Source organism: Macaca nemestrina, chromosome 16 (assembly GCF_043159975.1).
Source record: "Macaca nemestrina isolate mMacNem1 chromosome 16, mMacNem.hap1, whole genome shotgun sequence".
In the NCBI taxonomy this organism is placed as follows: Eukaryota; Metazoa; Chordata; class Mammalia; order Primates; family Cercopithecidae; genus Macaca; species Macaca nemestrina.
In genome coordinates, this window is record NC_092140.1 from 90,133,079 (window position 1) to 90,158,900 (window position 25,822).

General features: G+C 40.9%; 2 protein-coding genes across 7 annotated transcripts in view; one reads left to right on the forward strand and one right to left on the reverse strand.

The window, feature by feature from the left end:
• Window positions 1–25,822, forward strand: part of LOC105486040 (SMAD family member 9) — a 505,567-nt gene that overhangs the window by 440,264 nt on the left and 39,481 nt on the right. Inside the window, exon 11 of the transcript XR_003018990.2 lies at window positions 6,275–6,336. The gene's annotated coding sequence lies outside the window, so the exon portion shown is untranslated. The remainder of the gene's footprint in view (window positions 1–6,274; window positions 6,337–25,822) is intronic.
• Window positions 1,009–12,082, reverse strand: LOC105486045 (cyclin A1). Of its 6 annotated transcripts, none has more exons than XM_071081472.1 (9): window positions 12,066–12,082; window positions 10,631–10,816; window positions 5,999–6,245; window positions 5,683–5,807; window positions 5,008–5,231; window positions 3,703–3,907; window positions 2,643–2,756; window positions 1,570–1,703; window positions 1,009–1,265 (listed from the first exon to the last, which is right to left on the reverse strand). In XM_071081472.1, exons 2-9 carry the CDS (start codon window positions 10,793–10,795, stop codon window positions 1,214–1,216), a joined length of 1,266 nt encoding a protein of 421 aa, XP_070937573.1. In that variant the 5' UTR covers window positions 10,796–10,816; window positions 12,066–12,082; the 3' UTR covers window positions 1,009–1,213. The 6 variants fall into 6 exon arrangements, with proteins under 6 accessions (XP_070937573.1, XP_011747016.1, XP_011747017.1 ...); XM_011748714.2 differs by lacking the exon at window positions 12,066–12,082 and adding an exon at window positions 11,676–11,951 and having other exon boundaries at window positions 10,631–10,819; XM_011748715.2 differs by lacking the exon at window positions 12,066–12,082 and adding an exon at window positions 11,676–11,887.

Below are 25,822 nucleotides of genomic sequence, written 5' to 3' on the forward strand. Positions count from 1 at the left end.
AAAAATAATAATACAAAAAATTAGCCAGGTGTGCCAGGCGTGGTAGCTCATACCTGTAATCTCAGCACTTTGGGAGGCTGAGACAGGTGGAACAGTTGAGGTCAGGAGTTCAAGACCAGCCTGAACAACACGGTGAAACTGTCTCTATTAAAAATACAAAAAAGTAGCTGAGTGTGGTGGCGAACACTTGTAATCTCAGCTACTTGGGAAGCTGAGGCAGGAGAATTGCTTGAACCCGGGAGGTGCAAGTTACAGGGAGCCAAGATCGTGCCGCTGCACTCCAGCCAGGGTGACAAGACTGAAACTCCATCTGAAAAGTGAAGAGAGGAGAGGAGAGGAGAGGAAAGAGAAACCATACATAGATCAGTGAACTGTAGATCATGAAAGATCAGGAATAATTCAAGCCATACCAAAGCTTAGGGTAGAGGTCTCCCAAGAGACACAATTGGTGGGTTGGGTTCATTATTCTGATGTTCCTTCTGAAGGTGAAATTTGCTTTTTCTACCTCCCAAAGCATCTTCGAAGACAGAAATATATGCTTAATGGGTGCCTAAATCAAACCTGATCATAGACATAATAGCAGCCCTGTACAAATAAGCATGGTATCCTTGGATTAGAATTAAATGTCAGTGACCCCTAAGAGGTATGTGACTACATCTGGGCCTCAACCCCTGTCTTACTGACTAGGATGGTGGAGTGAAGCTACAGCAGGCAGTGCTTATTCAAATCCCTTCACCTATCTGTCTAGGCTGTCCCTTCCTTCCTTTACTAATCTATGGAGAGCTACCTGGGAAATAAAGAGACAGGAAGGAAAAAAGCCTCAGAGTAGCCATTTATCAACCATGAATATCCCTGGATGCCTTGGAACACTTAATCCTAATAGCATGCCACGTTTACAAAACCAGTTTTGAAGATGCTTGAAATAGAGATAACACTTTTAATACTCTCAACAAACATTCCAGACGAATATGTCAGCCATGACAATTAGTAAATAAGTCTAACACATGGTCATAAGACAAGCAGTTTATTGTTTAAAAAATGTTGGACTATATTACAATCTACTAAAGTCTAAGGGAACCTAAATTCATTTACATTTTTCAAATGTCATCTATATTGTAAACAACATTAGTTGATCCAAACTGCAGAAGCCTCTGACAATTAATGGCACTTCTGACGTGGAGGTGAAGTTCTGGAAGTGCTTCCATTCAGAACCTTACTGTAGAAGAAGAACTGAAGGTGGCTCCATGAGGGACACACGCAGGTACCTGAAACAAGACCAAAAGCAAGGTCAGCACAAGCCAAGGACTTAGTTTAATAAAATCTCAGGCCACAGAAAACTTTCCAGTAATTTTAACAGAATGGAAGGAAGCTGGCTGACTACAAGTATTAAAAGCTGACAAATTATAAATCTAGATCTCTTCAAATTTATTTGTAAATTTGTACACGTAACCTTACTTTTCCAACCTGGCACCAGATATACAATTTAATCTATTTTTAATCTAGTAACCATTACTATAACCCATTAAGCTTTAAATAGAGAGCTAAGATATGAAAATGTCAGTGACTTACTTTGAAGCCTTGTACTTCTCCCTAATTGCTTGCTGAGGTCGATGGGGTATATCAAGGTACGCTTTATGAAGCTCACTCAGGCAAGGCACAATTTCACTTAATGAATACCCTGTAAATGCAGCAAGGGTTTCCGGCTAATCAAGACAAAAGAAAAAAATTGCTTCATATAACTTTATATTAGAAATCTGAAAATAGCCAATTTGAAATAAAGGGAATTAATCCCTTAGTAAATATTCACATTCATCTCAAAAGAAACCAGAACCCCCTTCAGAGACTTTAGATGGAAAATATCAGAAAGTACAGCCAGGGCTCTAAATTTTCTCATATTATAAATTTATAATGCTCAACTTGGGGCTGGATCACTTTCCTTGTTCCCTTATGAGTGAAATGTTTACTGGTCCTTATAGAGCCCTGCTTGCCTGACCATTCTATTTGTACACAATATGAACAATTTTTAGTCAAAACACTGCAGTGCTGGAATAAGAACTGCTTTAAAAAGGTAAAAGAAAATTTTTTAAAAAAGAAAATGCAGCAGAAAAAAACATAAGCATTCATGAAAATGAAGGTAGACACCCCGCTTCTTTTAGTACAACAGTGAGCCTTCAGAACCAAACCTAGGGGTCCATTTCTGATGTTGTCACCTTCTTGGGCAAGAGGCAACACTTTACTACTCTGTTGTCTTGAAAGCCTGAAGTGCAATCTTCTGGTCATCCTAATTGGACCCAGGTTTGTTTGTTTGTTTGTTTTTTAATATAGAGGGTAAAAGTCAACAACTTTTGCTTGAAGCAGTCAATGTACCTCAAGGGCCCTCCCCGAATAACAGTGGGCACTGAGGTTTCCAGGCCTGCTTCTGTTGAAGGAGCATGTGATACTATCTCCTTGACTTCCTGCAATCTCACTCCTCATAGAGTGAAGTCATTGAGTCAAAGCCATGAAGACTGACCTGGAAGACTCAGCAGCATGTGGTCTGCTGTCAAGATGACTAGATCCTTAATGAACTAACGTGCCCTCATAAGAGGCAAGCCCATTCTAGATAGACCTTGAATTTCATCTAGAAAGAAGTTAGATCTTACCCAAAAGTGCTTGTTCACAGTGTAGTTTGCCAGGCAAAAAGCTGCTGCAGCTATCAATGAAGGAAGATATTTCAAGAATGGGTCTGCTTCAAGTAGACTCAGCTCTGCTACATACTAAGCACAAGAGAAGAAAACACATTGGAATTAGAAATGTGACTAAGGTCACAAGTAAGCCTGGAAATGGCGAGGAAATAAATGGTGTCTTATCTTTGTTCAGTCGGCATCTACAGAAATAGATGTTCAAGATGGTTTAATGGGTTAGTAATTGGTATGCCTGTCTATAACAACAGTAACATTTATGTTTTGGTAAAATGTCATTACAAAAGTATTTGGCCTACTCCCAAAGGATAGGTGATAGGTTACTTTTCTAATGCTACTCGTTTATGTTTATGTTGAGATAAAGTAGCACTGCTCTGGCAGCTGGAATTGGAACAGAGATTTTAGCCAAAAGACAAAAACATTAAAGCTATTAATCTATCAGGCAAATGCATGCAGTTCAGAGACTAGGACAGCACCAGTGGGAGCATCTCATATTAGAAGAAACATAGTAAAACATGTGGACATCTTTGCTACTCAATGCACAGCACATAAATACCAGATATCCTAGATTATGGTCGCTGGAAACCCAATTGACCAAACCAATACTTCAATGCCTTCAACTAAAGTTCTATAACTCCAAACAACCAAATAATGCTCATTACTTAATAACATATTAGGATGAGACTAGAACCATATTAAACTAGATTTACTTTGTTCCCATTCTATAAACCTAGGAGGTTTTGCTTATATGTGATCGCTATCCAATAAGGGAACAGTTTCCAAGCTTAAATTTTTGAATAGTTGGGTGATTAGACAACCCGTGCCTGCCAAACATAGTCAATAGTAATGCCTTATAACCAAAAGCTGGGTTCTTAAAATTAGCTCTCTTTCAGCACTGGAACAGTTTTTCTGGGCCTGTGGGAAGAAAACCGAAAAGGAAAGAACTGAAGGATAATTGGGAAAAGTTGATTTTTACAATCCTTGGCATCGGAAGTTCCTGGAAATCACACGGCATACACACCTTAGCCAGGTTCTCAGTCCTGACGCACACTCCTTGTCGCCTCAGGTACTGAAGGAGAAATTGGTTGGTGGTTGGCACTGTCAGATCAAAAGCTAGAACTTTCAGAAGCAAGTGTTCCATTTTTAACAGTTGTCGTTTTGTGTATGTATCATCAGTGATATAGACAAACTCGTCTACTTCAGGAGGATATATCTCTTCATATTTCCTGGGAAAGGAAGAGTTTTTAGAAGTAAAACTTGGAACCTATAGCTCTACTCCTGTGCTACCATAAGCCATGCCTCTTCACATGGCCCTTGCAGACTTACTTTGCAGTCACATATCCACTTAAACACCACTAAATGACTCCAGGCTATGAAAATATTAGGAGCTTGTTTCTGGACCAAGAGCATGATTATTACAAGGATATGTTATATTTACTGCTAGGAGTAGTAACAAATAATTTCCAACTGAGAATTTTAGCTTTGGGCCTGTGATACGCTGAAAGATTCTGAATGACAGACACTACAGGTAAATTCCTACACATTCTACAGACCTCAAATCATTTCATAGAAAAAAGTCTTAGGATTAACACAATGATAGAAACAAACTCCATAGGCCTCTAGTTTTTAAAAAGATGCTGTTCGACTTTCTCCACTGAATTAGTAAATGATGCTTATAGCCAAGAGACATAATGATATAATTTCACTATGATCAATTCTTTCCTTCTGCCTTCATTTCCCCTTTCTTTAGGGGAATTTTGGCAAGTTTTTATGCATTAGCAATAGAATGTTTGAGACCAAAAGAACAGAAAAGAAACTACCACTCAGCGACAGGTCACTTAAAGGTAGCTCAGCCACAACTCAGCCCACACAATTAGGTGCTGTCACGAATGACTGATAGTAACAGGAACCCGCTGAAGTAGTTTATTCACTGTAACCAAATAAACCTGTTGTTATGGGCCATTTGCTAGATCATGAAGATAGCTTTTTGTAACCACACTGTCTTTAAATAGAACTTAATAGATAGGAAATAGCCAAAAGGCTACACTGCAGAATAGTTAAATTAGATCCTGAATTTGAGCTGATGGCTGCCTTAGTCGTGACATTGAACTTGTTGCTATAAATCACAACCAGGTGATTGAAGAGTAAACATGTGGTAAGATTCAGTTTCTCAGTCAATCCTGTGAAGAGGATGATCTTTTATCAAAGGACACATGAATAGTTTTAATTATCAAGCATTGCATTTCTTCAATAAGAAATGGAGGACAAAAATTCAGTGTTTTGACAAGTGATAGTTTCATATTATGAAAGCTGAAAGAATACTTACGAAGCCAAAAGAATAGCTGCTGTTCCCACGAGCTGCAATTTCCCTCTCAGAACAGACATACATGAAAGGAACCTGTCCAGGAAGTTGACAGCCAGATACAGGGTCTCCGCTCGAAGCTTATATTCTTCCCCAACCTCCACCAGCCAGTCCACCAGAATCATGCGCATGCCTTCCGTGATGTCTGGCTGCTTCTTCATGTAGTGTGCTTTGGGTCTGTGCCTTATCTGGTTGGGAAAAGGTTTTGATATTTAAGTAGGTGCAATTTCAGAAAGATCATTCCACAGTACAGTTACTATTTAAAAATCTCACAAGCAAAGGTTGGAAAGATCCTGATCAGAGCCAAATAAATCTTTATCATAACAAGGAAGAAAGTGTAAATTTCTGGTTCTGTAAAGTAATTGTTTAGCAAATAACATGCGGTTGCGGGGGGCAAGGGAGAATGGCAATATGAATTATTCCTAAGAGTAAAATATTTAACATATAAACCCTTTGAATCATGTAGAAATAGTCCAAGCAATTGCTACTTGCCATCACAATTATTATTTTTCATAGATATTCTTGTTTAGCTGGCATAAGAGTGCCATTCACTAGTGGTTATGAACCAAGAGTTTATAATTTATCTTAATAATAAGAGTTTGGGTCCTGAAGGTTGAAGTAGAAGGTGGGAAAACTTACTTCAGCTTCTCTAAGGTACTGATAAATTTCTTCAGCATATTCAGTCACATTTGTCACATCTGTGCCAAGACTGGATATCTCTTCAGACTGGGAGAGCAGAGATGAATCTACCAGCATAGGAGAAACTGCAAGAGTTCAACATTGTCAGATAACTCATTTAATTTAAACATTTGTCCAATCCACTAACCCTCCACAGGCAGTTGTGAATATAGTTATCACTTGCTGTTTTTCTCCTGCTGGGTACTAGCTATTGAATGCTGCAGGCAGTTATAAATACAGGGTACCATCAGCCATCAGCCATCGGCAAGTCAGTTACCTGTGTTGAAATCCAGCAGGAAGTGCAGGTCTGACTTGAGTGTGCTGGTGTCTACTTCATACACATCCTCAAACGCCATCCCCTCTCTGCCCGAACAGCTGTCTCCGTCCCCCTGCTCTAGTTCATCCATGTAGATGTCGAACCCTTGCTTGGGGGGCTCTTGGACCCCACAGTCAGGGAGCGCTTTCTTTCCAGCTGGAGGGAAGGCATTTTCTGATCCAGAATAACACCTGATTCTTGTGATCCCCTAAAAAATGTTTAAATCTTTTGTTACAGGCCACGTCAAAGACCACAGAGGCGATGTGAACCTCCGTGACTCAAACCAACAGCCTGGGAAGGTAAGATAAATTCTAAACTGGAAAATCTATGTCGGCAATTTAATTCCAAGAATAAATCTTCAAAAGTGTAATTTTTGCCCCCTTATCTTTGTCTACATTTGATATTTGGAGAAAGAGCTTCTTAAAATTTAATCACATAGCTATCAAAGGAAACTCAAGATTGTAGAAAAAAGAAAACCTATAGCTCTCTTACAAAATGAAATAGGTACCACATATAAAGGCAAAACTGTAAATTGGCTTTTATATTTATAGCATCATGAGATTTTATAAGTAGTCTGCATAGCTCTTGATGCAGTGACTGAGTTCCTACAATTCCCCCCCTCCTTAAATAAATAACTTTTTAGCCAGAAGGCCCCTATAATGCTTCCATTTCATACCCAGTTATTAAGAAACATGATGATTTTGGAAGTTTCCAAACTTCCAAATGCTGCTAAATTCTCTTACAAGCCACAGAACCTTTACGTATGTCATAATGCATTTACTCTTGGGGAATTTTCTCAGTCACTTCTCCTTTTCCTCTATTCTTATCATGAACAATGGGAACAACTGTGGTGCCACCACAGTGAACAAGCATAATGCATCAAACACTGTTGCATATTAAGGTGAGCCATGCGAGATGGTGTGAATGTTAGCTGAATCAGGGCAGGTGGGCAAGCTCTATGAACCTGAGCTATATTTATGCAAATGCCAGCTCTGTCTACCACTTTACCATTTTGTTTATAATGTATCTTGATGTGTACTGTTGTATCTTGATGTGTACTGTTGAAGGCGACTTCTAAGTTAGTAGATGGTTCCATAACTTTCCCTTTTATTTACCAAGTTAAATATATGATTTATGTCTAGTAGGAAAATGAACACTTATGGTAGTAATGGGAGGGGGGGGGAATCACAAAGACAACAAAGAGTCACAATCATAAGTTACTGTAACCAGATAACCAAGTTACTGCTGAGTTTGACTCTTGCTACAACCAGGACTCCAAGTTACTGCCAAGTTTGACTCTTGCTACATAGATACTGTGTCCATAGGCTGGGACATACACTTAATAAACAAATATTACTGAGTATCTACTATGTGCTAGAAGTTTTTCTCATGCCCGGAATTTAGCAGTGAACAAAATGTTTAAAAAGAACTACCTGACGGAGTTTATATTCTAGTCTGTGGGAGAGGAAGGAAACAAACTAGAAAAGACACAGTAAGAGCAAACAGAGCAGAGTGAGACAGTTATATAGGGCATGAAGATAGAAAGAAAAGAGGCCAATCATGAAGGACTTACCATAGGCCAATTAAGGATTAGTTTTCATTACTATTATTCTGTTTTTGTTGGCTTGCCAAAGCTGATCTAAGAATTGGCTTTTATTCAGGGACAGGAGCCACTGGAATTTGGGACAAATGAGTGGTATAATCTTTTTATGTCTTAAAAGGATTATTCTGGCTGTGCATAGGTGTGGAGAGTAAGTCAGTCAATCAATTACAAAACTTGAAAATTCTAAGTGAGACACAGTAGGGATTTGAACCAGGGAAGTAATTATAAACCGTGAAGAGTAAAATGGTTCTAGACATTTAAAAAGTAGAGCTAATAATATTTTCTCATTAGATTAGATGTGGGGTGATAGAAAAATAGGAATCGAGGAAGACAAATGTTTGGAGGCTAAATAACAGGAAGGATGGATACTCCATTTACTGAGATAAGGAAGACTTGGGAAGAGCAGTCTGGGAGTAGGGAAAAGGATGGGTGTTTCGTTTTACACGAGCATGAAGTTGCTTACTATATGATCTAAGTGGAGATGCCAAGTAGACTCCTGAATATGTGAGCCTGCAATAAAGCTCAGAGGCCCAGGTCAGCGATAGAAATATCAGTCCACCGAATAGGGAGTGTTTAATGCTAGGAGACTAAGAGGCTACTAAGGGCCTGAGTACAAGATTTAGATCAAAGACTAGGCCATAGGGCATTCTAACTTATAGAGACTGGATATATAAGTAACAATTAGAATATCAAAGAGTGGCCAATGAGCTAGGTAGAAAACTTGGAGAGTGATGTTCTACAAGCTGAATGAGAAGAAATTATTTCAAGGAAAAAAGAATGATCAACCATGTCAAATAATGCTGATCAGCCGAGGAAGGAAAAGACTATTAATTGAGTCAAAATAGAGCAGAAAAAGAACTAGAGACAGAGAGCATTCATCCAACAAACACTGTGTGCCATCCTGGTCAGGCCCAGGCACTGTTCAAAGTAGTGGACACACAACAGTGAACATCACAACCTGTATCAACACCTGGACGGAGCTTACATGTTAGTGGGAAAGGCAACATTGTATATGTCGAGATATGACAAACTCTCAAGATAGGTGGCTTTAAATGGGACAGCTTCTGTCCCATTACTTAAATTACTTTAAGCACTTAAATTACTTTAATCGACATGATGCAAACAGTTCCTAGACCAATTTCCTTGATATTGGAAAACTAACAAAGAAAATTCGTCACCATTTCTAGCTGAAAAAGGGACGGGTCAAGGTGATCTTACGAAATCAACTTCTTCCCTGTGGTCCAGATTCCAGGGTGGTAACACTCAGCGGGAGCGTTTAGTTGACAGGTTTTTAAGATGGAAAAATGGCAATATATTTGTATGCTTACAGGTTGGGCCCAGTAGAAAAGAAAAAAACCAATGAGATATGAGAGAAAGAAAAGTGGCTAGAGTGACATCCTTGAAGAAACAAGAAGACACGAGTATATTGTACACATGGGGTTGGGGGGCGACCTCGCATGACAGCAGGGACATAGCAGACACATAACAGGTTGTGGATGGCAGATTATATGGCACACAGGAACATGTGCAGATTCTCTTCTGGATGCTTCTATATTTTTAGGAAAATAAGATACAAAGTCATCAGCTGAGAGTGAGCATGAAGGAGGAGGTTACTGAGGATTAAACAGAGAAACGAAGGTACAAAATAGATTTCTAAGCAGGTTGTAGAGGATAGGTACAGTGAAATGCAGAAGTGGCACCAGGTAACATAAGAGATTAGCAACTGGGAATTTAAAATGCGACCACTCAACATAAGCACAACTGACAATTCATAAGAACCAAGTCTCGGGCTTTAAGTTTTAAAAAGCAAACATCGCTAAGCAAATTAAAATTTGTTAAAACCACTTCCACTCAATTTTCTCCAAAGTTTTGAACAGATCACGTGAAGAGTCAGTAGATGAGGGGCTTCTAATCTAGTTTCTACCATATCTTTCTTTTGGCAGAGGCTTAATTAAACCTTTCAGATTTTTTCACCTACGAAATAGGGAAGGTATAGTTTTCATCTGTTAAGGTATCTATGATCAGTTAAGTTCACACAACTAATACCTGAGGGACCATTACCTGTTAGCATAGCTGCTTAGTCAGTACTGGGAAGAGGTCTGCTTTCAAAGCACGCTTTTTGGAGTAATCGAGTCTAGCCTAATCTAATCCTGATTTTAACACTATCCCCAATGAACACAGCCAAGATTATCCAGGTTTCCCTTAGGCACAGCCTGCATCAGTGTGAACACTGCTCTGACCTGGAGGAACCCCACTTCCACAGTTTATTTGGAAGCATTCACATTTCCTTTTAGCCCAGCCCTTAAATTACTTTAATATACATAATCCAAACAGTTCCTAGACCTATTTCCTTGGTAGTGGAAAAAATAACAAAGAAAACTAATCACTATTTCTAGCTGAAAACCGAACCCCTCAAGGTGATCTTAAGAAATCAACTGGCCTGCCACCGTGGCTCACGCCTATAATCCCAACACTTTGGGAGGCTGAGGTGGGCAGATCACCTGAAGTCAGGAGTTAGTGACCAGCTTGGCCAACATGGTGAAATCCCATCTCTACTAAAAATACAAAAATTAGCCGGGCATGGTGGTGGGCGCCTGTAATCCCAGCTACTCAGGATGCTGAGGCAGGAGAATCACTTGTACCCGGGAGGCAGAGGTTGCAGTGAGCCGAGACAGCGCCACTGCACTCCAGCCTGGCGACAAGAGCGAAACTCTCTCTCAGAAAGGAAAGGAGAAAGGAAAGGAGAAAGGAAAGGAGAAGGAAAGGAGAAGGAAAGGAGAAGGAAAGGAGAAGGAAAGGAGAAGGAAAGGAGAAGGAAAGGAAAGGAAAGGAAAGGAAAGGAAAGGAAAGATCAATTTCCCTGTAGTCCAGATTCCAGGGTTGTAATACTCAGGGGGAGCTGTAGGTACAAAAGCAAGAGAAAAGCACCTGGCACCAAAGAGGAGGGCCGTTCTCCACAAGCATCATTCCCAGTGCGTCTGAGTCATTACCTGGCCACAGGTCCTCCTGTACTGTCCATTTTCAGTTAGCAGCCCTAGCACTGTCCTCTGCGGGGGATCCTGGCCCAGCGGGGCTCTGGTGAGTATCTGACAAGCATCGGGACCTCGGGCCACTGTAGCCAGCACAACTCCATTCTTGGGGTTGCTGCAGTGCATTGCCTCAGACTCCACGCGCTGCTGCTACCAGGGAAAGAGAGACAAGCTGGTTACTCAACCCCGTCCACCCGGGGCTCCAAGGACACAAGAGAACCTCTAGGAGGGAGAGCACCAAGCAAAGGGACTAACACCAATTGCTGATCTTCCCAGCAATTGTTAGTGCTGAAAGGGCATGAGCCACCGCACAAACGATCAAAGTTGCTCTGAATCAAAACAGTCATTCCAATCTCTGAGGGTTTTTTTTATCCCAAGACCTCCTGTTGGGCTGGAAGGAGAGAAACATTCTGACAAGCCTCCAAGTCGGGATACTAAACCCACGTTACCTGGAAGTTGAAATCTAGGAGCTCCTGTCTTTCCCAGCAGAGATACTCATCTCCCCAGCCCCCAATAAAAGATCCAGGGTACATGACTGCGGGAAAGCGGGTCTCCATCCCAAGTGACAAGCAGGGTGGTGCACTGCGGCCTCCTCCCACCAGATAGGAGGCCTCAAAACCTGCCTGGACCCCAAATCGGGCCCAGCTCTTCCCGGCGATATCTTTCTATGTATCAGGAACAACTGCCAAGTGCACTGGAGGATCGGGTTAAGAGGTGGCGGGCAGGGCGGAGCAGGGCCGGGCGGGGCAGGGCGGGGCCGGGCGGGGCAGGGCGGGGCCGGACTTGGAAGGGCGGGGCAGGGCAGGGCGGGGAGGGAGGTACCAAGTGATGAGGGATTCCAGCCTGGGAGGCGACCCGGCTCAGCGCTGCGGCTCAGCTGCCCACCCGCGTCTGTTGAATCGGCCAATCAGGGGCGCTCCCGGACCGCTCCCGGAGGGAGCGTTTCCATGCCGACCGCGGCTGGCGTGCGCTCCCCCCGGCCGCATCGCCATGGCGACCTGCTCACCTGACTCGCTCCGGGTGGACAAGCCGTGACCCCTGGGCGTTCAGGCCCCTGCGGGACTAACGGGCGACGGCCCTCCAGCTCCAGCTGTGCGTCTCCGCCCGGGCCAGGTGGGGCCGGCCGCCGCAGTCTGCACACGTACCCTCTGGTCCGCGCCCCCGGCCTGGGAGGGCGGACTCGCCCACCCCACGGTGGTCCCGGCTTTGGAAGGGACTGTTTCTGTGACCCGTTCTCCCAACAGCCGCTAACAACCCCCTGTAACGTCTCCTGCGCGGCCCGCTCCTGAGAACCCTGGCTCGGGAGAGCGACGCGGGGCCCTCGGGGCTGCGCAGGCTGCGGCGCCCAGCCCACGCTGGCCCGAGGGCGCGGCTCGCTCTGGGTCGGCTCACACACCTACGCTTCCTGCCGGGCGGCGGCCGGGACGCGGCGGGGTGGCCCCACGTGCAGTCGCGGCAGTGTGGCGTCTCCATCGCTGGGGGTCCTTGCGGGCGGCACCTGTCCTGCCCGGCTCCCGGTGCATGTGGCCTGCGAGGCGGCAGAGATGTGGGGATTTAGGGTCGCACGTGGTGCTCGAGGTCCCCACGAGAAGTCTTCCCCCGCGGGCTCCTGCGCAACTGCGTGAAGCCGGCCCGGGAAAGCCAAGATTGTGGCCCAGGAAGAGGAAGGAACGCGGGCAACACAGCTGGGGCTTGGGACGCTGAGGGGGTCGGTGGCAGCGCTCCGGGCTGGGGGCTGGGCGGGCGGCCTGGCCGCGTGGGGAGAGGAGTCCCTGGGGTCCTTATACGGGGGAGCTCCTGGAAACCCGGGGGCTCAGACGCCTGCATAGGTGACTGGACAAGCCAGGTGAAAGAATCGAACTTTTTTTTTTTTTTAAATGTATATATGCACACACACACATTACCAATGCTGTAGTCTGTTACTACTTTTGCTTTTTTGTTTAAACATCCACCCCTAAATCTCTAAATTAGACCCAAAGTGTAGTCAAATAGCCACTTTATGCAAGCAACGGTTATCGCCTTTTTTAAAGTGTGCGTTATTAACATTTTTACCAAGCAAACTGAGTGTGGGCATTGCTTTAAGGGGAAAATAGAAGTATTCTAACAAAATCTCGGGTTGAAAGCCGTGCAGTTGAGTCAAATATTAATAAGAAGTTGGGAAGCATCTGGAGAATCAAGGCTGGATGAGGGAGGAACACAGAAACGGATCTTGTTCAACATGAAACTCATTTCTATACGTTTGTCACAGACTTCTATTCCTTGAGAGACAGCAGTCCTCTTGCACCCCAGATTTCCTGTGCCTTTGAATACGAAGGAAACACGGGAACTCTGGTAACATCTAGATTGCCACAACAGAGTCAGACGCCGACGGGGACCAAATGCTCTGCTTCGCAAGGTGAATGAAAGCATTTCTGTCCTCTTGCCTGGCGCCTCTGTTGGATATCTTCTCGGGAGCCCTCCGCCACCTGCCGACAGCGTTGTTATTTCCTGGGACGCTGAAGGCCTCAGTGGTTTAACTCCGTCAGGGACTCTGCGGCAAGACCTGCCAAGAGCCCGAGTCGCTTGGGAGCGGACAAGATTGGCTGCGCTCACGAGACCTGGTCCTTGGTACACCCCTTTTCATCTGATTTCCTCGGACAAAAATGACCGAAACCTCATGCCCTTTTTCTTTTCTCCAAAAACAGAGGCGCTGGCGCAGTGTTTGTTCGTGGAACCTGTCGTTTTGATCTGCTTTTTTGGGTTGAAGCTGAAACCAGGGTTGGGGTCGCTCTCAGGCTGGCTTTTCCCAACTCAGATCTGGCCAGGACCAGATGACAAGGCTACAAAGGTGTCCAATGACTTTCAGCCGTCTTTAGCCTTTAAAAAGTAACCAAATGAGACCCTCGGATAATTTAATACCCCTCCTCTTATCTGAATGGCTGCACCCTAATCCAACCTTAATCTATATGAAATAGGATTATCATGAACATCTTTCTTCCTGCTCCATCCACTTTGCTAGACTTGGCAAAGGGAAATGGTTACATAGTTTGTGATTGTTTTATTGTGCTGTCTTAGAATTCTACATCGTCGTTACAAGCCTCTGGTCATATCTTAAACAGGAGAGTGAGTTCGATGAACTGATATCTATGTGTGCATGTAAATTCAGATACGTGTATAACTTGTGCAATACTTACGGCTTTCTTGGCTTTAAAAAATGTCTACACTGAGGCCGGGCACGATGGCGCACCCCTGTAATCCCATCACTTTGGGAGTCCGAGGCAGGCGAATCACGAGGTCAAGAGACAGAGACCATCCTGGCCAACGTCGTGAAACCCTGTCTCTACTAAAAATACAGAAAGTAGCCGGGCGTGGTGGTGCACGCCTGTAGTCCCAGCTACTGGGGAGGCTGAGGTAGGGGAATCTCCTGAACCCGGGAGGCTGGAGGTTGCAGTGAGCCCAGATCGGGCCACTGCACTCCAGCCTGGTGACAGAGTGAGACTCCATATCAGGAAAAAAAAAAAAAAAAAAAAAAGCCTTCACTGAATATTGTGTTCCAACGAGTAAGGATTTATGACATAAAAACAAATTTAACTGAATAGGTGTTCGATTTTTACTTTTAAAATCTAAACTAAAAACTTGGCCTTAGAATTAAAAACAAAAGGAACAGAGGGAGTAGAAAGGACTTTCTCACAAATTACACAGTTTTAGTGAAATGCATAATTATAATGTTGCATTTAGCAACATTACAATCTAATCTTGAGTTTGCTATGCAAATCAGGATTAGATTTGCATAGCAAAATAGGATTAGAACTCAAACATAAGTAGATTTTAATTTTTCCCATCTTTAAATAAACTATATATTTGGTAATATATTGAGAATTAAACAACATAATTCTAAATACAACTTTTTTAATATCTAAAATATTTGGCATAACTTAAATACTAATATAACAGCTTTTTTTAAATTTAAAAAGTTCGTTGGTCAGCACTTCCAACCTGACAGTGAATGCTCAACTAGCTTTAACTCTAGGATTAATTTTCAAAATAAGGATGACAGCTGAATTCTTTACTAGGAATTTTGTTGTTGTTGAGAAGGAGTCTCGCTCTCACCCAGGCTGGAGTGCAGTGGCTGGATCTCAGCTCACTACAAGCTCCACCTCCCAGGTTCACCCCATTCTCCTGCCTCAGCCTCCTGAGTAGCTGGGATTACAGGCGTGCACTACCATGCCTGGCTAATTTTTTTTTTTTTTTTTTTTTTTTGTATTTTTTAGTAGAAACAGGGTTTCACCGTGTTACCCAGGATGGTCTGCATCTCCTGACCTTGTGATCTGTCCACCTCGGCCTCTCAAAGTGCTGGGATTACAGGCCTGAGCCACCATACCCAACCCTTTACTGGGAATTTTTTAAACCCACAAGTCCTATTAAAATCAACTCCCTTCTCCAAATTACAATTCAGATAGTCCTTTCAGTTTGTTAGCAATTACTTGGTATTTCAGAGGCAGTTATTCTATTGCATTTGTTCATACTAGCTAGTAATTAACCTCCTGTTGAAACATATCAGTTTTTATTAATTAGTATGAAATCAGGTTGATTTTCAGGATAAGGCTGAAAGAAAGATTTTTTTAAAAACCAGCCAAGTTTATTTAAGGACAAAGGTCCATTTAGGGACATGTTTTGCCTCTTCATAACATGCCTCTGTCATTCTCAGATATACATTTAACTAAAAGCATAGTTTGAACAGTAAGATGAGAGATAGATGGTGGAAAGAAACAAGGAATCGGCTGCAATTTGTGACATTTTAGCACTTAGCTCCAGGGAAGATGACCAAAGGATTGAGCAAGTCCAGCTTGAAAAGCACCCAAAACTGTGCACACCTTAAGAAGTATATTTCATCAGGTTGTGAAAAGTGGATCCCTTAGTACATAATGGGTGAAGTAAGTTTTCATTAAGACTTGTAAGAAGTCACCTTCTCCAAGTGAAAATAGTATGAATACATACATGAGATTAGACAAAGTCTACTGTTCATTCATTCATTTTGCAAAGTTTTTTGAGCATCCATTGTATGCCAGGCAGTAGCTGGGTATGAGTATGATAATAAAAAATGATCCCTGCCCTCAAGGAGCTGTTGTTCCAGGCAAGGAAATATAGCAGACAGTCCTGGTGCCGCATAATTAGTGTTTATTTTACCATGAGGAATACAGATATATAAAGGGGGAGCAGTTGGAGCTTAAGAGAAAAGGAAAAAGGTATGTTGCTGGGAAGACTTGGAGGCAGTATCCAGATCTGATCATTAAGGTGATTAAAGTCTTAAAGACAGGGCGAGGGCCAGGCATGGTGGCTCACGCCTGTAATCCCAACACTTCGGGAAGCCGAAGTAGGTGGATCAATTGAGGTCAGGAGTTCGAGACCAGCCTGGCCAACATGGTGAAACCCTGTCTCTACTAAAAACACAAAAATTAGCTGTGCATGGTGGTGAGCACCTGTAATCCCAGCTACATGGGAGGCTGAGACAGGAGAATTGCTTGAACCCAGAAGGTGGAGGTTGCAGTGAGCTGAGATCGTGCCACTCACTACACTTGGTGATAGTGCAAGACTCCATCTCAAAAAAAAAAAAAAAGACAGGGCAGGAAATATAGTCTATATATATCCTAGAAATGGGGTACCCAAAGAACAGGAATTTTCAGCGGTGTTTATCCAGCACCTTCCAAGGGAAAGCACTAAATTGTGATGTCCAAAAATACCCCTCAAGACTGTCTCTACTGGCTCAGGTACAGACTCCATTAGCAATTAACTCATCAAGAAGTCAACCTCCCAGGAACTTGGTGAGAGGAAGAAGTTTCTGCTGACTTTAGTTACCATGAGTCAGTCCCTAATCACGTGCACAACTAGAGATGCATTATTAAAATCAGTTTCCCGTGACGCAGAGTTGAGGCCTTTCCCAGATTCTGCACCAAGGAAAAAATAATTTCAGTGGGACAATACAGCCATTTTCAATGGCTGTACAAATAATTACAAATAATTGGGAAAGTTATTTTTAATTTCTGTGGATACATAATAGGTGTATATATTTATGGAGTACATGAGATGTCTTGATACAGGCGTGCAATGCATATTAATCACATCATGGGAAATGGGGCATCCTTCCCCTCAATCATTTATTCTTTGTGTTACAAACAATCCAATTGTACTCTTTTCGTGATTTTAAAATATACAATGAAACTATTGACTACAGTCTCCATGTTGTGCTATCACATGGTAGGTATTATGCATCCCTTCTATTTTTTTGTACCCATTGTCACTTCCCCAAGCCCCCAATTATCTTTCTCAGCCTCTGGTAACCATCCTTCTACTCTGTATGTCCATGAATTCAATTGTTTTGATTACTAGATCCCACAAATATGTGAGAACATGAGATGTTTTTCTTTGGTTTGTTTCACTTACCACAATGATCTCCAGTTCGATCCATCCTGTTGCAAATGACAGGATCTCATTCTTTTTTATAGCTGAATAGTATTCCATTGTGTATATGTACCACATTTTCTTTATCCATTCACCTGTGACATTTAGGTTGCTTCCAAATCTTGACTGTCCTGAACAGTACTGCAACAAACATGGGAATGCAGATAGCTCTTCAATATGTTGATTTCCTTTCTTTTGGGTATATACCCAGCAATGGGATTGCTGGATCCTGTGGTAGCTCAATTTTTAGTTTTTTGTGGAACCTCCAAACTATGCTCCATAGTATTTGTACTAATTTACATTCCCACCAACAGTGTACAGGGGTTCCCTTTTCTTCACATCCTCCCAATATTTATTATTGCCTGTCTTTCGGATATAAGCCATTTTAACTGGGGTGAGATGGTATTTCATTGTAGTTTTGATTTGCATTTCTCTGATGATCAATGAGGTTGAGCACCTTTTCATATGCCTGTTTGCCATTTGTATATTTTCTTTTGAGAAGTGTCTAATCAAATCTATTGCCTATTTTTTGATCTGATTATCCAATTTTTTCCCATAGAGTTGTTTGAGCTCCTTATATATTCTGGTTATTCATCCGTTGTCAGATGAGTAGTTTGCAGATATTTTCTCCCATTCTGTGAGTTGTCTCTTCACTTTGTTGATTGTATCCTTTGCTGTGCAGGCATTTTTTACACATGATCTTAGCCAAAAGGCCGAGAAGCGATGTGCAGGAGCTTTTAAAACTTGATGTGATGCAATTTGTCCATGTTTGCCTTGGTTGCCTGTTCCTGTGAGGTATTGCTCAAGAAATACTTGCCCCAACTTATGTCCTGGAGATTTTCCCTAATGTTTTCTTGCAGTAGTTTCATAGTTTGAGAGGTCTTAGATTTAAGTCTTTAATTAATTTTGATTTGATTTTTGTATCTGTCCAGGGACAAGGGTCTATTTTCATTCTTCTGCATGGGGATATCCAGTTTTCCCAGTACCATTTATTGAAGAGACTGTTTTTTCCCTAGTATATGTTCTTGCCATCCTTGTTGAAAATGAGTTCACTGTAGGTATATGGATCTGTTTCCAGGTTCTCTATTCTGTTACACTGGTCTATGTGTCTGTGTTTATGCCAGTACCATGCTGTTTTGGTTACTGTAGCTCTGTAGTATAATTTGAAGTCAGGTAATGTGATTCCTCTAGTTTATTCTTTTTGCTTAGGAAAACTTTGGCTATTATGGGTCTTTGGGGGGTTCCATATACATTTGGGGGTTGTTTTTTCTATTTCTGTGAAGAACATCATTGGTATTTTGATAGGGATTGCACTGAATCTGTAGATTGCTTTGGGTAGTATGGACAGTTTAACAATATTGATTCTTCCAATCCAACAAGGAATATTTTCCCATTTTGGTGTACTCTTCAATTTCTTCCATAAGTGTTTTCTAATTTTCATTATAGAGATCTTTCACATCTTTGGTTGATTCCTAGATATTTAATTTTATGTGTGGTTCTTGTAAATGAGATTATGTTTTTATTGCTTTTTCAGATTGTTCACTGTTGTCATATAGAAATGCTATTGCTTTTTATATGTTGATTTTGTATCCTGCAACTTTACTGAATTTATTGGTTCTAATAGTTTTTTAGTGCAATCTTTAGGTTTTTTCAAATGTAAGATCATATCATCTGCAAACAAGGATAATTTGACTTCTTCCATTCCAATCTGGATGCCCTTTATTTGTTTTTCTTGTCAATTGCTCTAACCATACTTCCCATACTATGTGGAATATCAGTGGTGAAACTGGGCATCCTTGTTGTGTTCCAGATCTTAGAGGAAAGGCTTTCAGCTTTTCCCCCATTCAGTATGATACTAGCTGTGGGTCTGTCATATATGGCTTTTATTGTGTTGAGGTATATTCCTTGTATCCTCAATTTTTTTAAGGTTTTTAATCATGAAGGGATGTTGAATTTTATCAATATTAACATCAATAAAAACATCAATAAAAAGCCATATGAAATGATCATATGGTTTTTGTCCTTTGTTCTGTTGATATGATGTATTATAATGATTAACTTGTGTATGTTGAACCATCCTTGCATCCCAGAGCCCACTTGGTCATGATGAATGATCTTTCTGCTATATTGTTGAATTAGGTTTGCTAGTAGTTTGTTGAGGATAAAATTTTGCATCAACATTCATCAGCAATATTAGCCTGTAGTTTCCTCTATTTTTTTCTTTTCTTTCTGTTTCTTTTTTTTTTTTTTGAGATGGGGTTTCACTCTTGCTGCTGGGGCTGGAGTGCAATGGCACAGTCTCAGCTCACTGCAAACTCCACCTCCCAGGTACACGTGATTCTCCTGCTTAAGCCTCCTGAGTAGCTGGGATTGTAGGTGCCTGCCACCATGCCTGGTTAATTTTTGTATTTTTAGCAGAGATGGAGTTTCCCCATGTTGGCCAGGCTGCTCTTGAACTCCTGACCTCAGGTGATCCACCCACCTAGGCCTTCAAAAGTGTGGGATTACAGGCGTGAGCCACTGTGCCCAGTCTCGCCTCTAGTTTTCTTTTTTGATGTGTCTTTGTCTGGTTTGGGTGTCAGGGTAAGACTGGCCTCATAGAAGGAATTTGGCAGTGTTCGTTCCTCTATTTTTCAGAATAGTTTGAGTGGGATTGGTATTAGTTCTTTAAATGTTTGGTAGAATTTGGCATTGAAGCCATCGGGTACCAGGCTTCTTTTTACTAGGAGACTTTTTATTATGGCTTTGATCCCATTGCTTGTTATTGGTCTGTTCAGGTTTTGGGTTTTTTTCCTGGTTCAATCTTGGTAGGTTGTATATGTCTAGGAATCTGTCCATTTCTTCTAGATTTTCCAATTTATTGGCATGTGGTTACTCAAAGTAGCCACTAATGATCCTATGAATTTCTGCACTATCAGTCGTAATGTCTCCTTCTTTCATCTCTGATTTTATTTATTTGAATCTTTTCTGTTTTTTTCTTAGTTACTCTGGCTAAAGGTTTGTTTAGTTTAACTTTTCAAAAAACCAACTGTTTGTTTCATTGATCTTTTGCATTTTCTTCATTTCAGTCCCATTTATTTCTGCTCTGATCTTTATTATTTCTTTTCTTGTACTAATTTAGGGTTTGGTTTGGTCTTGCTTTTCTAATTCTTTAAGATGCATCATTAGATTGTTTATTCAAACTTTTCCTTCTTTTTTGATATAGGCACTTAGAGCTATCAGCTTCCCTGAGTACTGCTTTTGCTGTTTAGTATGTTGTTTTGACATTGTCATGTTTTCATGAAATTTTTCAATTTCCTTCTTAATTTCTTCATCAACCCACTGGCCATTCAGGAGCATACTATTTATTTTCCATGTATTGATTTCTAGTTTTACTCCACTGTGGTCAGAGAAGATGCTTGATATTATTTCAATTTTTTTAATCTTTAAGAGTTGTTCTGTGGCCTAACATATGGTTTATCCTTGAGAATCATCCATGTGCTGAAGAAAAGAATGTGTATTCTGCTGCCTTTGGATTAAATGTTCTGTAAATATCTATTACGTTCATTTGGTCTGTAGTGCAGATTAAATCCAGTGTTTCTTTGTTGATTGTCTGTATAGGAGATCTGTCCAATACTGAAAGTGGACTATTGAAGTCTCCAGATATTACTATACTGGGGACTATCTCTCTCTTTAGCTCTAATAATATTTGCTTTATATATCTCGGTTCTCCAATATTGACTGCATATACATTTAAAATTATTATATTCTCTGGCCAGGTGCAGTGGCTCACACCTGTAATCCCAGCACTTTGGGAGGCTGAGGCAGGCAGATCACCTGAGGTCAGGAGTTCAAGACCAGCCTGGCCAACATGGCGAAACCCTGTCTCTACTAAAAATAAAAAAAATCAGCCAGGAGTGGTGGCGTGCCTGTAGTCCTAGGTACTCAGAAGGCTGAGGCAGGAGAATTGTTTGAACCTGGCAGGTGAAGGTTGCAATGTGCTGAGATCACACCACTGCACTCCAGCCTAGGTGACAGAGCAAGACTCTGTCTCAAAAAAAAAAAAGCCAAAAGAATCTATGTAGTTTTCAGTTGTGAAAATTCTGTTTGGAAAGAAGAAATCACAAACACATACAACATTTTAATAATAATTATAAGTCATAAAGTTCTGTGCATGAATGTGTGTTCCTTTTTGGCAATTAATATTTTTCTGACTGAATGAGGAAGCTTGGTGGCTCTATCCATGATATCAGAATTGTTTATTATTATTTTTGGTTTTTATTGACAAAGAATATATTTTTTCATCTGTTTCCATTACTGAACACATTGCCTAATCAACAGTGAAAAAAATGTCCACCTGAAGTACACTGTTCTCTGTGTATATGAAAAGCACAACACATTTTAATTTATTCTAATGATAGACACAGAAGTTGCATAAATGAGTAACAAAGAGTCTTATGCAAAGTTTAGTCTTTTAGGAGATTTTAGTCTTATTTAGTCAAATACACAAATAATTTGCCACAAGGTAATTAGAGTGAAGTAAACATTTTCTAAGAAGTCCAGAGAAAGTTCTGGTTAAAAGCCACATATGTTTTCAGTTAATTACAGAAATGAGGAAAGGTTTCTTGAAAATGGTGGTTTTGTGTTTAGCCTTGAAATCTGGATCTGGTTTTGATCTGCCGGGTTTGGGGAACCTATTTTAGGAAGAGAGTTCTGCATGAGTAAAGACTCTGAGAAGATGATTATAAAACATGTTATGGGTTATGCTGATGTCCTATAACACCTGAGATTATAGTAAAGGATACACTTTACAATCAGGAACATTGGGATAATGTCCTGTAGTATTTTTGAATGCCAGAATAAGGAGTTTGCTGTGGCACTTCTGAATAGACGAATGATGAAGTTAGAACTATGTTTATAGAAGAACCATCTGAGAGCAATGAGTAGCCTGGGATTTGGGAGTAGGAGATGCTTCAGGAAACACTTGCTAGAGGAAATGGCAACCTGAACCAGGATCATGCCACGGACACAGAAAGAACAGGAGGCTCAGTGAAGTCATTCTGACTACAGGATCCAGATGACTTAGCAACTGACTGTATGCTGGGTTTGAAAAAGAAGATGGAGACAAACATCATTTTGCAATTTCTAGGTCAGGTTGACAGAGTAGTGGAGTTAACAGAAGTAGAAATGCCACAAGATTAGCTAAATTCTGAGGAAAAAGAAAGTGAAGAGCAAGTTTGATTTCAGACATCTTAATGATAAAGTCTTTTCTAATCATTGCCCAGAACTGCCACCTTTCCCTCCACCTCCATCCCTACATATGTATGAGTTTTGATAATAATGAATTCTCCTTATTAACAGAGATTGATTATGGAGTTGGAGGAAAAAGTAGATTGATTGTAACACATTTGATACAATGTACCACCACTGTAAAATAATTATTAGTAGATAGACAGCTATTGTAGGAAAATCCATGAAGAGGGAAAGAGCAACAGCTTCCTGTCTACCATTTTAGGGTTCCACTCTCCCATTCAAAAGGCCCTCTTCCAAAATCGTAAGTCCCTTAGCATCAGGGATGACATCTTCCTAAATTCTGGAAGCTCTTTTCCTGGCATAGTGCTCAGAACATAGTAGGTACTTCATAAATGTTTGTTGATTGAATAATAAGATGCAAGTTATGCTTGTTCCAAAAACGAGCAAAAGATGGCCCCTGTATATTGGTCTTATGTGGCTTACTTCTTCATTCCTGACCAAGACCATTGGCTCAAAAGCATCCCGGCAGCAAACTCAAATTCTTGTACAGCCAATTGTTTTAAATATGGCCCAAGAAAGCATATTTTTTAGTCATTCAGAGCCTGCCTGCTTTGCTTATCCCAGAAACTCCACCAACATCTGTTAGCCTTAGATAAGCCAAACCCTGAGGCTATAGAAAACCCAGGTCCATGCTGCTCTTCCTAACTCTCTGACCCAGAGCCTCCCACATCGTGAGGCTGAGGGACATCACCTAACCAGGTAACCTCCTTTCTCTGATTTTCCACTCCCCAGGGAGTTCCCTTGCTCTCTTCCCCTTTGGGTGGTGGACCCACACCATTGTCTCTGGAAGGTCTCCAAGATCCCTGGGCTTCACCCCCATCTACACTCCTACAGGAGAGCTGTCCAAGCACCACACAAAGCACTCTGTGTACTGCTGCCACCTGGTGGTCATATCTTTCCCCTACCAGCCCCCAAATTCCTGATTTCATAACAATATTGTATGTGTATGAGGGAGGAAATCTGATGTATTAAATTGCTTTTTCAAACCTTTGTGTTTTTTTCTTTCCTCCTTCTTAGGAATTTCATATTTTGTCACTCACTGAAAAAATTCTTAGATCTGAAAAGCTAGGAGGGTCCTTGGAGATCATTTCATTAATCCCTGTCCTGTGTAGGTGAGAAAACGTTGGTTCAGACCTATCTCCATCAAATTAAATTTCTAAAAGTGCCATTTCAGAAGAAAATTAACACCAAAGAATTCCAATTCTAGGATTTATACTAAGAAACTAATCATAAATAGGTTCAAAGGTTCACCTATAGAGCTTTTTATAATAGAGAAATTAAAAAATCATCTGTATGTTTCAAATGAAGGAATTTGTTAAATGAAGTATAGGGCAGTAGGAGTCTATAGTGACAACTGTGCAGCAATAGTCTGAAAAACTACCATAGAGTCATATGAAATTATGTAGAGAAAAAGTGACATACAGAAATGTTCAAAATATATTTTATGAGATAAAGTACAAAAACAGTAAGTTTAGTATGTTGGATTTTCACTTAAAATTTTTATATGCTTGGAAGAAGCACCAAAAATACATACCAAATATTAGTTATCTGTTCGTATCACAGGATTAGCTGATTCTAGTTGAATTCATTTGGTTTATCTGTAGTTTCTAAATTTCCTATAATAAAAATATTAATTGCTGAATAATAAAAAAATTATTATTGAAGAAAATTATCATGGCAAGCTGCAAGTTCAAGCTAAATGTGTTATCCATTAGAACTTTCCAGCTGGGCATGGTGGTTCACGCCTGTAATCCCAATACTGTGGGAGGCCGAGGCAGCTGGATCACTTGAGGTCAAGAGTTTGAGACCAGCCTGGCCAACATGGTGAAACCCTATCTCTAGTAAAAGTACAAAAACTAGCCAAGCATGATGGTGCACATCTGTAATTCCAGCTACTCGGGAGGCTGAGGCACGAGAATTGCTTGAACCTAGGAAGTGGAGGCTGCAGTGAGCAGAGATTGCCCCACTGCACTCCAGCCTGGGTAACGAAGTGAGACTCTGTCTCAAAAAAAAAAAAACAAAAAAAACAACTTTCCGCAATGATGAAAATGTTCTGTACCTACATTTCCTATGACATGTGGCTACTGAGCATTGGAAATAAAGCCAGTGCAACTGAAGAACTGAATTTTTAATTTATGTAGTCACAGGCAGCTAGTGGCTACGATACTGGTTAATGCAGGATAGACTAGGTGGTAGTTGAGAACAGTCATAGCACATTAAGAGTGATCATAATTAGTCTAGATCTGCTACCGTGTATGCAAATGTGTATGTTTTTCTTGACTAGCTTCCCCCTAAGTTATTATACCATAATTTAGGATAAAGTGTGCCAAAAAATGATGATATGAAACCATCTATGTAGAGGAGGTTTTTTTTTGAGAAACAAACATACTTCATCATGTGATTTATAAAGAAGATCCATTTATAAATGAACAAGGAGAGTTCGTCCAGAAATTATTATCTTCCTTGTTAAAAAACTGTTCATTCTTTTTCAGGATCATGCAATAGTCCAGAGGTAGAACAAGAACAGCTAAAAGATCAATCTGGATTCTGTTAACCTGACAAATTAACCCAACTTTTATCATTTAATTTTATAGATAGACATCTACTTAGATCTGCTGACTGCTAGACTTACATAATAGTTGTGTAATTTGTCGCTTAAGCTTCATTTTTGTTACTAAGTTGTATGTTAAATTTTGTGACCAAATTCATACCCTCCTTCCATAATTTAAGAATTTGCCTCTCAGATTGACATTCAGCCTTGTGATAGCCTCATTCCTCAGACAATAATTCATCAACACCCAAGATATGTCCTTATTTGAGATATATTGCTTCATTTCTCGCTTCGTGACTGAACAGACCCATTATTTGTGTAAATGAGCCTTACTGGAATACAATGAGCTGCTTATTTGCTTTCTGGAAAATACTAAATAGATCATTTATGCAGCAGTGTGCTCACAGTTCTGCGTTTTGATACTATTGTTATTAGACTAACAGGTTCATGTGCCTGCTCTCAGACCAATACACTGAGACAGCAGAGAAAGTTTAATGATTACGAGGCAGAAGAGTGATAAGATGGGAGGAGACTCTTAACTCCATCTCCCTGAGGTGTTCTGGGCTAAAGTTTTTAAGGGGATTATGGAGAGTAAGGGGCTGGAAAATTGAAGTCATTGATTGGTTAGGGTAATGGGCATGAAATCATCAGGATGTGGAAACTGCATTCTTTAGTGAGTCAACTCTTTGTGGTATCCTTCAGAGCATCTGGTGTTAGTAGTTTTACTGGTACAGGGGAACTGAAATCATATCTCAAATGGAAAACTCAATATTTCACAATGCTTAGGTTATCTATAGAGCAGTTAAGAAAAACGATAGTCTTATGACAAGGTCCAATAATTCTGGAACATTAGGCAACAAACAACTACGAGG

What these genes read in the sequence shown, in the direction of transcription:
- LOC105486045 (XM_011748713.2), bottom strand. Translation starts at nt 11,226, where the DNA reads ATGGAGACCCGCTTTCCCGCAGTCATGTACCCTGGATCTTTTATTGGG. An exon ending in GCAGCTATTCTTTTGGCTTC is followed by an intron (nt 3,908 to 5,007) that starts GTAAGTATTCTT and finishes TTCCTTTCCCAG; the next exon opens with GAAATATGAAGAGATATATC. An exon ending in CTGTGAACAAGCACTTTTGG is followed by an intron (nt 1,704 to 2,642) that starts GTAAGATCTAAC and finishes TGTCTTGATTAG; the next exon opens with CCGGAAACCCTTGCTGCATT.